The 16,547-nt window shown below is 40.8% G+C and overlaps 1 protein-coding gene across 1 annotated transcript; it reads left to right on the top strand.

Moving 5' to 3' along the window:
• Positions 1-13,880: 13,880 nt before the first annotated feature.
• Positions 13,881-14,426, top strand: LOC132041533 (uncharacterized). The gene has a single exon (XM_059432244.1). The coding sequence runs from the start codon at positions 13,881-13,883 to the stop codon at positions 14,424-14,426; it is 546 nt and encodes a 181-aa protein (XP_059288227.1).
• The last annotated feature ends 2,121 nt before the right edge of the window (positions 14,427-16,547 follow it).

Here is a 16,547-nt window from a genome sequence, read left to right as displayed (position 1 = left end):
TGTCCTTGTCGTTGTATAACGTATTGTTCAAGCTTGTTAATCTATGTATATCATTATGCTACTAATGTATATGTCAAAAAAAAAAATGGTGCAGTTCATATGGCCCACTTAGTAATAGAGGTAATATGATAGACAAGGGGTGTCCGGTACAAGTATCGGGCGCTCGTCGCGGCCCTAGTTGGGGCGTGACAAAAGCATAAGATGAACACATATTTTATTGCATGGCTTGCAACAAGTGGCCAAGGAACAGGTGGGACCCACGGCCACATTGGCTTTTTCCAAAAATTCATGAACTAGTAGAAACTTCTAAATTCCACATTTTCCTCGATATTCCATGCCCATGATATTTACAAACGACTTGCGTATTAAAACAAGACCGGAGAATGGCCTTGCCCTTAACTTCCCGCAATTGTCTTACAATATTCCAACGTACAAAATGCGGGATATAACACATATGACCTCCTAAGGTTTCTGTCCGCTCTGTATACTCTACTTTCCTTTAGACCACTCTAGCTTCCCATTTGCTTCATACGCCTGAATTTGTAAGACTTTCGTAAAAGCTTCCCCGGGTCACCCATCCTCAAATTGCTCCACTCAAAGACGCTTAACTTTGAGACTCGATGAAATTCGATGCTCTAATGTTAGTACGATCGCGTCGACCTCGCCACATGACCTTCGGCCATATAATGCGAGTAAATTGGAGGTTTGATGTGATTTCGAACGGTCTCATAACACATACACCGCCGAATTAGGATGGTCTCGTACTTCAATCAATAATCATTGAATCCTCGTAATCATTCCAAATTTTCCATTAGCCGCTTATATTCCAACGGTAAGCGTCCCCGCCCTCTTGGAAATAGTGTCTTTATCTCCACCGATACCATTTACTTTTTTTTCTCTATTCGTACTCGCTCAATTACGTTTATCTTGGGTACTCTTTTAGTATCCCTTTTACGTATTCCTCCTCCATGTATGCACTTTTTTTTTTTTTTTTTTTGGCGCACGAGGGATTTTACAATACCGCCATATCTTCCGGAAAATACTACACCTACATAACCCTTTCTCGCTTCCAAAGCATATTCGTTCCTCCCTATTTTTCTTATCATACCAAATATTCTCTAATACTCATTCTATCGTGTTGTTCGTCTCTCCATAATTTAGTCCTTCACAGTTCCGTCACCGATATTACTCGTGTTCTTGGCTATACATGTCATGATCTATTACTGCGCTGTTATCTCACCCGCTTTTCTTTTCATCTCCTTTTTTCCGATTAGCCCCTTCTTCTTTTGTGCTCGCTATCTTTTCCGTTGTCCGTAGCCTCTATTCGAAACTCTCCCCCATAGAAGAACTTCGTAAATCCCTCTCTCCTTTTCTTTTGTTTTGACCAGTAGCTCACCTTTATACTTTAGTCACACAAATCACGTCGTATCCTTTTAGTCGCTTCTCGCCAACCGTACGCATTTTCATAATGATCCCTATTATTTTCACGCAATATCTTGTTCGTACTCAATCTTATAGTGTCACACTTCTAACTTTTTCCCTTCGGGTCAATCTTACTTCTAATATCTTACAAGCTATCTTGTCGGTACATTCATATCCGTCACGTTTCTTTTTGTACTGATCTCAATCGTATCACAATTCTTTCTAACTACAAACTCGTCATAATCAATCCGCTATCAATTCGGTACCTTACTATAATACTCTGTGAGATTTGCCAACCCCTTTTAACTCATCTCTTAATGTCACAAACCTTTTCCGACTTTTTCTTACCATATCAATATCAACCTCCTAATTACCATTTCTCGCGCTCCGTAGTTAACTTATTTTTCAAGGTCCACCGTACTTGCAACTTAGGCAAATTCTATCTTTACTATTAACACGGCCTTTCACGACATATTACAAATCCCTACCTCATTCTCGTTTTATTTCTCCGGAAAATTTCGGCGAGTTTCCTCATATTTCTTAATATCTCAAAACTCCGTACACAAGAAATACCAACAATGCCTCACGGGGCCAACACGTATATATACATATTATGTCATATCAGCCACACGGGCTCCCGCATCAACAATAGCATGAAAATGGTGAATTTACCTCGTATGTCCATCTTGGATCGCACCGTTAATTTTTTCGTTTACTTTTCCCCTTCTAAAATTTTTGACTTTACATTTCGATGCTTTATTCGACATATACCTCTCGTGCCGTTGCTTACTGCGTGCTCCGTAACCTCGCATCGTCAATCGCTTTCTTCTATTGGTGTCGTCTTTTCACAAATCGAAGGTTGGTACGGAGAATCTCATTTCCTATGACTTGGCTCTATCGCACGATCTAAGACAGAAAAAGGGTCACTGATTCCTAAATGCCCCGCAGCCTCCTGTTTATGAGTGTGGCCGGCTTCACACCATAAATAAGACTCTGCCGGACACGGTCGCGTACAATCCGAGGGATGACCGCTTTCCGATACCACTTTTGTCACGACCCAACCCCGTAAAGCCGCGACCCGTGCCTGAATTGGACACTCGTACATACCTAGTATCCCAAATCAGAAATAGCGTACGAATAACTTATACTGTGTACAAATAACATATATTTACAGAAGAGTGGAACGTCACCCCAAAGCTGTCACAAATATACAAATATACATATCGCTGTCATAACTTCCGTAAAAATAGTATCACATATAAGCCGATAAGGCCGGCTATAGCAGGGACGTCCAAATCACAAATCACACGTACACGACCGAATAGTGAGTACCCATAACCCACACATATATGTCTACGTACCCAGGGAGCATATCGTAATCATATGACGGGACGGGCCCCGCCGTACCCGAACAAATATATGCATATATATACAATAACGAATGTGTTCGGATCAAAGTATAGGCTCCGTAACAAAGGGAGCGCTCCAAGTCAGCCGAACAGAATCCTAAGGTGGATCATCCAAAATGAGTGCACACCGCGCGGCATGAAACGCCCCCGAAGAAAGCGGGGTCAAGACGAATATGTGCCGAGTATGCAAAGTACGAAATATATAGTGAACAAGATCACAACAAAAAACCGAAGTACGGAAAGTAAACGCAATATTCAAAATATTAAAAAGCTTACTCATAAAAATACAAACCATGCATAGGGCTCTTAGAACGGTGGTCGCCGCCCGTCGTTGGCGCCACACCACATCATACTCCGTAATATTTCATATCTCCGACACCCGACATATCATATCACATCATAACGCCGTAACACCCCATAACGCCAAATATACACGGTACCCGGCCAAAGGGGACTCGGCGTACGGGACACATCATACTCCGAATATATCAAAGTGCGCACGAAACATAACCTACTCTCGTGACTCGGTGAAGGATATAGCAACCATATGCAAGAAAGAGTCGTGGGAGACTATGTCGCTTAAAAAACGTTTTTCAAAAACTCATAAAATAATCAAAGTGGGTTATCATTTAAAACCAAGGCGATAGTCAAATCAAGTTTCTTTCAAACGTCGATCGAGGACATATCAAATCGAACTTTAAGACTCTTAGTGTCACGACCCAACTCCGTAGGCCGCGACACGTGCCCTAGTTGGGCACTCATACGTACCTTAACCTAAATTAGCGAATATTACAAATAAGCGTAAATAATAATTTAACGAGTCCGGTGGGCATGACGCACAAAGGCCGATAAGGCCGTCACAAAACATAGATAACCATAATCGTACGCAACACTCACGAGCATATACGAACCCACCACCATGTCTCTGTATTCTACGATGTAACAAAACATAATCATATGACGGGATTGTGGCCCCGCCGTATCAACAAATACGTACATATGCGAGCAGAAAAATATTATACCAAAATACGGGCTCCGACGAAGGAGCACTCCAACGGGCCGAGCGCGTATAACCTAAGCAACGGATCCACAAATCGGGCCGTTCGTACCGCGCGGCACGAAACGCGACCCCGAAGAAAGGGGGGGAAAAAATGTACCGAATATGTAAAGCAAGAGAACGTAATAAATAAAATCAAAATCGTAACGTAACGTGCGGAGGAAGCATAAGATACATAGAATCAAAAGTGCATACCAAAAATCATAAGTAATGCACGCAGTAAAACATATGCAAAACCGGCCCCGCTATGGGTCTCGGTGAACAATGGAGGCGCTCCCTTCGTCCCGCGCCAAAACACAAGATACTTCGCAGTAGGGAATATCTCCGAAACAAATCATAACATACCAAGTGGCCACATCACATCACATAATCGGATATCGAAATAGCGTACATGGCACATCATACACCACAACCCATGTACATGTATACCTGCCCTCACATCGAGGCACGGCGAACAATGCAGAGGACATACGCTTGAGAACATATCCTGCCCGGCTCGGTGGGAAAACATCGAGGCATCCACGAGTGGAGTAGTGAGAAACTAATGCAATGAACATATCCAGAAACTCAATGAAGCATATCGAATAACGGCATATCGAATAACGAATCAAATCAATGAAATCGGACGAATCATAATACGTACCTTTCGACATCACGGCGGATTATCTCAAATGTAACTTTCGTAGTCGAAATACATATCAAAACATTTCATAGACTTGATAGAATGTTTAGTAATCAAAACATTTCTTGAAAGGCGCGTCGAAGACAAACCGTAAGTACAAAAGAGTAAAGTCGGAAATAGTGGGCTCACCTCGGTCAAACGAGGTGGCGAACATAAAACATACATATCGAGACCTCATAATATCATTAATAAAGGTTTTAGAGGTAGTCGGATTGAATTTACAAAAAGTTTTATACGTCTAAGACCATTCTAGCTATTCATGATCTAGTTAATTCAATTCTATTGGAAAAAAGGAAAAATTCAATGCGGATTCCGATGAAGTAGAATATCCCCAAGGTCCGAAGTCAAGCCTAATACCCTAAGACGTGCCAAGAGAAGAAATAGGCAAACTTTACATACCTTTTGCGCTTGTTACGCTTGTCGAAACTCCAATCCCATTTCGCCAAAATCCGCAAAATGGTCATCTCTTACCGCTACTATTCATGCAAACTAACATTTCAATCTTTGGCTTTATTTGGCTACCGAAATTTCCGCAAAGACTCCCCTATAAACATGACATCCCCGAGATTCAACTCGGCTCAAAACAACAAACAACAACCCAACAACAACATCAACGCTCATAACAACATTATTAGAAATAACTAGCCAACTTTTCAACATAATACCGTAACTTCCATTCCGACACACGTCCAAATCAATGCCTATATTCATTCATTACTAACTAAAGTCATTACAATACCATTCTAAGCATTTCATATCATTTCTACCATACATACACAAATTGTACAAAAGACTTTCCACCAAAGTCATAATTTATCCACATCTTCCATCTTTATGCAAGATATTCATAAGCTATATGTCATCCTCTAAGTTCATCAACAATCATCATAATTCACACTTTAATTCCAAACCATAATGTCATAAAATCATACAAATACGACATAAATTTCAACATTCTAAAACACTCAAATAATTGCTTCATTTACATCATAATAATCACCCCAACACAATCAACATATTAAACAAAATACACACATTACTATTCCATTGCCACACACCACACCCTTTTCCCAAAATTCCAATTCCATCCCTAAAAAATATTCAACTTCCATTATCCAATATAGAACTCACAACAACACAACCAAAACAACACAAATAAATAATAATCCTAGTCTCTACACATATATACACATTCGGCATACATACACATAGCCACCATGCAAACTACAATATAACACCTACATCTTCATGACCTTTGTTCATCTCTACACACTACAACATGTACCAAATGTCAAAACACATAAAAAAGATGAATTCTTACCTTTTTCCTCCAAGTTCCCAATCCACCACTAGGATTATGGATTGCACAATTGAATGATTTTCTTGTCCCAACAATTCTTCCATGTTAAAGAGGGCCTTTCAATTAGTATAGAAACTAGAAGAAAACAATTTTCTTGGCCAATTTTTTCCATGGGAGAGTTGGCTAACACCATGGTTCAATGGTTCCTTTGCTCTTGCTTCTTTTTACATTGTTTCTTGAACTTTCTAAATGTGAAAAGATGACCATGCTCTCTTAATATATTCTTGCCACCACTTTCTATATTATTATTTAGTCCCTCATTAACAAATAATATGAACACATGGCATTTCCTTCTTTCTCTAGAAATTTCTTGAAATAACAAATACACCCACTTGTCTTGTTATATAGCTTTGGCCCTTAAGTAAGAACATGGACACATGGCCATGGGTTGGGGCCTTCTATATTTTTATTTTTGACATGGCCAAAGTGCCAATTTAAGAATTTTTTTTGAACACTTTGTAAAATTCCCGATTCACCCCTAGTCTTTCTCAATATTTCTCATACAATAATTCCAGTCATAAATTATATTCACCACAACTTGTACATTAAAAATAATCCTTGAAAATGGTCTCGCCTTTAACTTTCCAAATCACTTTGCAATATCCAAACGTACAAAATACGAGGCATAACATCCTCCCCCCGCCTTTAGAACATTCGTCCTCGAATGTTCAATTGACCTTGCTGGGCTTTATAGCACTTCGGGGGTGTCTATCCTTTTCAAACACATATTTAAGCTTGATCGAAGTACATTTGTAAGGATCTTCATTGTCCAACTCCTTCTATCATTCTTCGATATCTCTTTACTAGGGCGGTTCGAGGCCTTAAGTCGGGTATACGGTGAACTAACTTTTCGTCGAGTCGAAGACCAAACGGACGTCGGGCGGAGGCATATCCGAATCGGAAGCACGACAAAGTATAACGAACGAATCGAGGCGGACTCAAATTCGGAGCCGGACGTACGGATGCGTATCGAACGGACCCGTAATCGGGCGTACGCATCATTTACCAGGTTGTAGTCGGGGTCGGACGGACGAACGTATGTCGAACAAATTCATAATCGGAATCAATCATACGGAGATGTATCGGACGGGTTTGTAGTCGAATCGAACATATAGAGGTATAGTGGATAGAAACATAATTAGATTCAGAAATACCGGGGTATAATAGATAGAGTTTTATCGAAGTCGGAGGCACAGAAATAAGGCATACGGAATCGCGATCAGGGTCAGACTATTTTTACTACTGCTTTAGAGACCTACGGAAATTTCCTTGTCTTGTTTTACTTCTCGCGTGATTGCAAACTTGCTCCTCTCATTCTTACATAATGGTTTCCTACTTCGCTTGTCGGCTCCTCCAAAGGTTTTTACTTGATCATATTTCTTATCCTTAATTCCTCCCAATACTTCAATTCCCAACCTTAATCCATAGTGAAAAAGAGTAGTAACTTATTTTACAACACACGTACCATATCTTTCCTTGTTGCTCGAACTTCGATGTCTTTGTCCGATTGCCGCTTCCCACACCGTAGCACCGGTGGGCGGGAATTACTTACCTACCGATACAATTGCATGCGGGATACCGTACGCATTCACACACCTATATGATTATTATCGACTATCCCACAAAATAATTCCAACGTTGTTCAAGCCTATACAAATCCCGAGGCTATCTTGTACTTTCTTTCTCTTCACCCTTATGTTCCGTTTCGTAATGCCTTCCGTTAGTGGCAACTTTTTGTCATTAGGACTCGCCTTTCGACCAACATAATCACCAGGAAAAAGTCATACACATACATATACACACACACACTCATTATCATTCTACTTATAAACATTTCCAATCGCTACTTAAATTTACCTTGATTTCCAAGCGATATTGCGCTTTCTTCCTTTTCCTCATTAATCTGCTCCGGTCTGCGCGACTTCTGTAAGGGTGCTACCCGCTTCACAGACTCCCGTTTCCTTTAGGTTACCCCAAACTTCCATTTATCCCCTTAAATCCCAAGTTTGTAAAAATTTTCACTTACTTCCCAGGGGGGTCACCCATCCTGAAATTGCTCCTCCCCTGAGCACGCTTAACTTCGCAACTTCGACAGATTCGAGTCCTTTAATGTCGGTATAATTACGTCCGTTTCCACACACGACCTTTATTACATAATACGAGGCCTTACGGATCCCGAAGCACATTCACAACACGTCCTTTCTTGTACAATTACTATTTTACCCTTCTTGACCTTCGGTAGTCACCTTTGCAAATTTTTGTTACTCGAACCACGTACGCCGCAAATACCCATATACCGCACGGAATATACAGCTTCATATCCCACTCTAACCACTCGGGATCTTCATTTCGGATAACGGAATAAATATATTCGAACTTACCCGCATGACCTCTCCGTCACCAATTGCCATTTTCCGCCGTATGTAAATCTCACGCAAGGAATTTTATTTCCTATGACTTGGCTCTATCGCACGATCTAAGACGAAAGAAGGTCAACAATTCCTAGATGCCGGTAGCCTCCTCGTTTATAAATGTGGCGCGCTTCACACCATAAACGGACTCTACTAGACACGGTCAGCAGACATTCCGAGGACCTAACCGCTCGATACCACTTTTGTCACGACCCAACTCCGTAGGCCGCGACTCGTGCCCTAGTTGGGCACCATACGTACCTTACCCTAATTAGCAAATATTAAAGATAAACGAAATCATAGTTTAATGATGTCGGGTGAATATGACGCACGAAGGCCGATAAGGCCGTCACAAAACATAGTACACTCTAAACGTTCGCAAATCTCACGAAACGTATACAGAACCCACACCACATGTCTACAGACCTCTACAGATCAAAACATAATCATATGACGGGACAGGGCCCCGCCGTACCCAGAACAAATACGTACATATGTAGCAGAAAATTTCATATCAAAATATGGGCTCGGACAAGGAGCGCTTCAACGGCCGAAGCGGATAACCTAAGCCACGAATCCACAAATCGGTCGTACGTACCGCGCGGCGAAACGCGGCCCCGAAGAAAGGGGTCGGTACGGAAAATGTCCGAATATGTAAAGCGAGAGAACGTAATAAATAAAATCAAAATCGAGAACGAGAATGTGCGGAGGAAGCATAAGATACATAGGGAATCAAAAATGCATACCAGAAAATCATAAGTAATGCATGCGAGAAAACATATGCAAAGCCGGCCCCGCTATGGGACTCGGTGAACGAACGAGGCGCTCCCTTACCTCCCGCGCCAAAACACATCATACTTCGGAGTAGGGAATATCTCCGAAACGGATCATAACACACCAAGTGGCCACATCACATCACATAATCGGATCGGATATCAAATATATGTACATGGCACATCATACTTCGGACCCATGTACATGTCATACCCCCTCACATCGAGGCACGGCGAACAATGCGAGAGGAAAGCGCTTGAGAACATATCTGGCCCGGGCTCAGTGGGGGAAACATTGAGGCATCCACGAGTGGAGTAGTGAGAAACTAATGCAATAAAAATACCATAAAAATTTCCAGAGACTCAATGAGGCATATCGAATAACGAATCAAGTCAATGAAATCGGACTGAGTCATAGTACGTACCTTTCGGACATCACGGCGGATTATGTCAAACAGAACTTTCAGAGTCGAAATACATATCAAAACGTTTCATAGGACTTAATGGAATATTTACAATGATTTTTGTTTAGTAGCAAAAACATTTCTTAAAGGCGCTCGAAGACAAACCGTAAGTACAAAAGAGTAGAATCGAAATAGGGGGCCCACCTCGGGGCAATTGAGGTGGCGAGCGTAAATTACACATGTTAGACTTCATAATATCACTTATGAGGGTTTTAAGGTAATCGGGTTTTGTTTACAAAAGTTGGGAAGGTTTAGGTTACTTCCTAGTCATTTACAACCTAACTAATTCAATTCTATTGCAAGAAAAGGGCAAATTTTTGAATGCGGATTCCGATGAGTCGAATTGTCCCCGAGGTCCGAATTCAAACCTAGTATATCTAGGACGTGCCAAAGAAAGAATAGGGTTAGCTTTACATACCTTTCTCGCTTGTTAAGCTCGTCGAAACTCTGGTCCCGTTTCGCCAAAAATGCGCAATTGGTCAACCTCACCGGTTACTATTCATGGGACTTGAAAATTCCAACTTTGGGTTAGTATTTGCACACGAAATTTCGGCGGCATCTCCCTATAAATACACCATCCCGAGAATTATGGCTCGGCCCAAATTCAATAACAATCCGAGAATGAAACTCGGCCAACATTATTAGAAACAATGCCAACAATTATTCCAACAATACTTACAATATTCACAACGATTCAATAGTATCCGAAATCTTCAACAAAGATGTAAACATACATTTTTCTTGTTCCAGACTCATAAATCATATCAACACCCACTCAGTATCAACATCATCCATGCAATGCAAGAATTTAAGCTAATGTCACATTAACTTCCTCAACATTCCGATAACAATTACGACTTCATTCCAAACCATCAAACTTGCATTCTTCATCATAAAATCCATGATAACAACAACTAAAACACTAAATAAAATTAACCCATTCTCTTCCACACCACATCACAACCATAAGGTCATAATACACACACTACACACACCTCGGCTGCACCCTTTTCCCACAACTAGAGCTAAAAATCATTAAGCTTCCATTATCCATATAGAACTCACAACAACAACAACCAAAACACCTAGATAAATAATTGAATCCTAGTCTCTACACATATATACACATTCGGCCATACATACACATAGCCACCATGCACGGCTACAATATAACACCTACATCTTCATGACCTTTGTTCATCTCTACACACTACAACATGTACCAAATGTCCATAACACATAAAAGAAGATTGGTTCTTACCTTTTTCCTCCAAGTTCCCACTTGACTAGGATTATGGATTGCACAATTGAATGATTTTCTTGTCCCAACAATTCTTCCATGTTAAAGAGGGCCTTTCAATTGGTATAGAAACTAGAAGAAAACAATTTTCTTGGCCAATTTTTTTCCATGGGAGAGTTCGGCCAACACCATGGCCGAATGGTTCCTTTTTGCTCTTGCTTCTCTTTACATTTTTCTTGAACTTTCTAAATGTGAAAAGATGACCATGCTCTCTTAATATATTCTTGCCACCACTTTCTATATTATTATTTAGTCCCTCATTAACAAATAATATGAACACATGGCCCTTCCTTCTTTCTCTAGAAATTTCTTGAAATAACAAATACACCCACTTGTCTTGTTATATAAGCTTTGGCCCTTAAGTAAGAACATGGACACATGGCCATGGGTGGGGCCCACTTTTTATGTCACATGGCCAAAGTGCCAATTTAAGAATTTTCTTGAACACTTTGTAAAATTCCCGATTCACCCCTAGTCTTTCTCAATATTTCTCATACAATAATAGTCATAAATTATATTCACCACAACTTGTACATTAAAAATAATCCTTGAAAATGGTCTCGCCTTTAACTTTCCACGACGACTTTGCAATATCCAAACGTACAAAATACGGGCTATAACACCATTCAACAAGATTCAAGAATACTTCAAACAATCCGCACAATATTCAAAACAATCCAACCAACATAACTCCACTCGAAACCTTCCAAATTCCATAAGATCAACAACGACACATTTCTTTCTTCTAAATTCATAAACTACACCAACAATCCACACATTAACAACATCATTCTCATAAATTCAAGAAACTATACTAAAATCACATTAACTTCTACAACAACCCACAAACGATTACAACTTCCATTTAAATCATTAAACCTTCATTTTCATCATATAATCCACAACAATCATCAACTAAAACTCTAAATAAAATTAGCTCATCACTCCAACACACACAACATCTACACGGTCCAACTTCAACATACAAAATTTCATGAATTTCATCCTTTTCCACCCACTACAACATGCATAAATCATCCATAACACATGTAAAAGAGGATTGAACCTTACCTTTTCCACTTAGTTCTTCAACTTGGCTAGGGTTGTGTCTTGCAAGAATGAATGGTTTTCTTGCTCCAACAACTACTCCATGTTAATTAGGACCTTCCAATTGGTTGAAAAGCCAGAAGAAAATAATTTTTTTTTTATCAATTTCCATGGACATGAATTCGGCCAACAATGGCCGAATATGGTTCCCTTTTTTCTTCATGTTTCTCCAAGCTTCTAAGTTGAGAGATGAATATTATGACTTGCTAGTCATCACTTGTTCACATATATAATTCATCCAAATGTCCCATGGCCCACACATGGCTTGGATGAATTTAATTTGGCCAAGCCATGGGTGGTACCCCACTTATGTGCCACACGGCCAACTTGCCATTATTTCATGAAATAATAGTTTTTCATAATTCACTTTTAACCATAAATTTTCCTTAATATTCCATGCCAATAAAATTGTAAGCAACTTATGCCTTAAAACAAACTCGAAGGTCAAAAGTCTCAACCTCATATCCCGGAATAGTCTTGTCCTTAACTTATCGTAGTTAGCTCGAAATGTCTCAATGTACAAAATACGGGATATAACAGCTTTCGTACACAAGAGATGCCCTTATCACCAGGATCAGGAAGGGCATACCCTCAATGAGTGCTTAGCCTTCAAAAGGAGACTCGTCAGGCTGATAGATGAGAAAAACATTAGCAAAATATGGGGTCCGCATTCACTATTGGTCTATGACGATGTCATTCCAACTGATGGGATTACCCAGAACACTCGTATTTGGCATTATGACTTCACAGTGTTCGGAGACTCTTATGCCAAAGATCTTTCATAAATTGGTCAGTATTGGGAGGATTTGCCCCATCGGAACTAGAAGAGCCCAAACTAAAGGAGTGGGTCACCATAAAATGTGTCTGTACCACTCTGGAGCTTAGGGCATGACATAGAAGAATGCGATGCGTTCAAATTTGAGTTGGAAAGTATGGTCCACAAGGGGAGTTGGAAAGTATGGTCCACAAGGGAGCCCTCTGGTTGGTGCTTCCTTCTCAGTATTAGGATTTGAGAGCCTCAGGGCTAGAAAAGGTTGAACAGACAAACAATCTATATTGACCGAAAAGAATGGTTGCTTTTGGGTAGTTTTAGGGGATTCCATTTTTTGTATTTTTACACAGATTTGTCCACCCCCCCCCCCCCAAATTTTGTGTAAACGGAATTGCGCCGACCTGATGTCCTAAGAAGGGATACGCTGGAAGCCTCTATCAGGCCTAGTCATGAGTAGGTTTAGGATTATTTGGATGTAAACCAAACTGCGGAAGGGCCTGATTTTCCGCAGAGGGATACGTAAGCAATCTACGTAAGACTCGATCCTAATATATTATAAATATTATACACCCCCTCACTCAAACAATGAACGAGTACCCCAAACCTGGTACAAGAGATCAATTGAGCATTTGAATCAAACATATGACTCTTTCTGTGCTAAGAGTTCTGAACTGCCATTCACATGTGATATCTTGCTTTTCTTTCTTTTATTCTGACAAAACTAACTTTGTTTGCCGTTGAGTTATTCTTTTTTTATAGAAAGAGAAGTTGATTCGTGTTCACACTGGCATATTTCATGAGGTCTAAAGCCCCACTAGCATCCTTATCCCTACAAGACAAAGTCAAAGAGAAAATGACTGGTACTTCGGGAAACGAAACTACCTCTACTGATATCACTCTCAGAGAGTCACCTTAGCGAGAGCTACCTAAGTCATCACCTACGGAAGGCATCATGAAGATGATGTTTGAAAAGATTGCCCACCTTCAAGGGGAAGTGGCATGAAACAAAGCTGCCAATGCTGCTCGAGAGGCCCCTACCAAGGAAAGAAGCCCTCCACAATTTTTTCCATCTCTGAACTGACCATTACCAGATCACTTCCCTGCCAGGTCCGTTATGACTACCATGCCATTTACCCTCACTGATGGACACATTGGCGCTTCAAGCCATACCCCACCACCATTTAACACCAACCAAATTCCTGGAACCGCCCACTCCATCCCTTCTTACCCAACACCACAAAATACCCACTATGGCATCTCTATACAACCAAGCATCACCCCACTACCTAATGACAAAAACACCCCTATTACTCGAATTCGCCCTGTTGCTTCTTTCCACACACCTGTCACACCAGGCACATTCTCGCCCGATCGAGAAATTGACCACTATGAAGAAATGGAAAAGGCATGGAAGGCCGAACAGGAAAAAAAGGAGGAAAGGCTCGAGCGGAAGACGACTGCAATATTGGAACGATGTATGAGGACTACCCTTACTAGCACAGGTCTAAGCTATGACGATTTGTGCATGCATCCCAATTTGGATTTACCCGAAGGTTTCAAAGTACCCCGATTGGAATTGTTTAACGGGACAGGCAATCCTAAGCCGCACTTGCGGGCCTATTGCGATCAGTTGGTCGGTGTCCGAGACAATCAAGCACTTATCATGTGATTGTTCAACCGAAGTTGATAGGAGAGGCCTCAAAATGGTTCGTGGTACAAGATATACGCCGTTGGGTCACATGGGAAGACATGGCCGCTGCTTTCATGAAAAGATTCCATTTTAATATGGAGACAGTACCAGATAGGTATTATCGGGAGAAAGTGAAACAGAAGTCCACCGAGAACTTCCATGAAGAAGCAAGCAGGTGGAGGACAGAGGCTGCCCGAGTGCAACCTCCTACGGGCGAAGAGGAACTTGTGTCGGTTTTTATCCGCTCACAAGAGACAGACTTCTATGATAAAATACTTTCAATGGCAGGGAGGCCTTTCTCTGAACTAGTCAAAATGGGTGAAGCCATAGAAAACGGCCTCAAAACCGGCTGAATAGTAAGCATGACTGGAAAATCTGCTAGTTTAGGTTCAACTGGGTTCATGCGCAAAAAGAAGGAAGACATAGCTAGTATATCCCACACCCCTAAACCCAAAAGAAGGGAAAATTTCCCGATGGGAGCATATGTTTCACCTCCTCTAAATAATTATGTACCCACTCCTTACAACACGGTGCCTGTATATTACGCGCAACCAACCTTCCAATCACCACCCCCAAACTACCAAGCTCCACCAAATACATTTCATTCACCTCTCCCAAATTACCAAGCTCCATAGCTAAATTATCATACTCCCCCACCTATTTACCGTACCGCACAAAGTAACCAACCCAATACCTACCAGAATCAACCACCGCCAAACACCTACAATGCACCACGTCTAAATTTTGAGAAGAAACCCTGTCACGACCCGACTAGGGCCATGACGGGTACCCGAGGCTAACCACCGAGCACCACTCATTCTATTACTCATCCTGCGTTCATTCATATTTCTTATGCTCATAATCGTAGAAAAACTATTTTCATTTGGAACATATTCACTTTATATACACAAGCCCTTCGGCTATCAAAATAATACATATATCTATATATATACATACGACGAGAACTGTGAGACCATACTACCCACACATACGTATCTACGAGCCTCAGCTAGAGTACTAGACTTATAGACGGAACAGGACCCCGTCATGCCCAAAACACATATATATATACATAAAAAAAATGAGTCAATGGCACCTCCGGAACAATGAAGTGCTCTCAGTCAGCTAATAGCTCCTACGAGCCTAGATCACCTCCCTGTCTACCTGTGGGCATGAACACAGCATCCAAAGAAAACGGACGTCTGTACGAACGTTGTACTGAGTATGTAAGGCATGAATGAAATGAACCTAATAGAGAAATCATAAGGCATAGGATAAAGATATAACCTGCGTACTTTTTGAGTGTGGACACATTCATACATAAACATATCATATGTATTACCATAGCGTATACATCATCATATCATATTATATATATACATCATCATCGTTAACTCGCGTTCGGGTAACCATCATATGCCGCCCACTAGTGGTGATCATGTCCGGCCTTCTAGGTGTGGTGGAATCATAAGCAGCCCGCTTTAGCGGTGACATGTTCAGCCATTTGAGCACGGTGGAATCTCAAGCAGCCCGCCTTCGCGGTGACATGTCCAGCCATTTGGGCGCGGTGGAATTATATCATCGTACATATCATAGACATATCATTATTATTCATCTCATAGGCATATCATGACTTAGCATCATTATACATTTATCACCATAACATACATTAGAACTTAAAGGCAACTATAACTATATCGGGGTGACATAAGGTTGTAAACCCCCAATTACGTTATGGAGGGATCATAATCGTTATATCTCACCTTAGAGGGACTAACGTTTTAAGGTGAGTGCACACAAGGAAAACATCAATGGATCATAGTTAACATCATTATCTTTGTAAGAACGTCATATCATGAACTCTAGAATCTTTAGACTTAAGCTCATCATCATCATTATCGTACTCGTAATGTGTCTCATATCTCATATGGCTATTCATGAACATAGACTCTTAGATTTTCCGGAATGTAGGAAATTCTTGAAGAAATAGGAAAATCATGCCATAAGATTTATGCCTTAGAAAGAAAGGACTAGTCTCACATACCTTTTGCGTTTAACTATTCTATCACTTGCTCGTTCCCCTTCAATGCCCACGTTTCT

Source organism: Lycium ferocissimum, unplaced genomic scaffold (genome assembly GCF_029784015.1).
Source record: "Lycium ferocissimum isolate CSIRO_LF1 unplaced genomic scaffold, AGI_CSIRO_Lferr_CH_V1 ctg10559, whole genome shotgun sequence".
Taxonomy (NCBI): Eukaryota; Viridiplantae; Streptophyta; class Magnoliopsida; order Solanales; family Solanaceae; genus Lycium; species Lycium ferocissimum.
The sequence above is the reverse complement of the archived record's forward strand: the minus strand, read 5'-3'. Positions and strand labels throughout refer to the sequence as shown.

Bases quoted from the DNA above. Each gene is read 5' to 3' on its own strand.
- LOC132041533 (XM_059432244.1), top strand. From the start codon at position 13,881: ATGCCATTTACCCTCACTGATGGACACATTGGCGCTTCAAGCCATACC.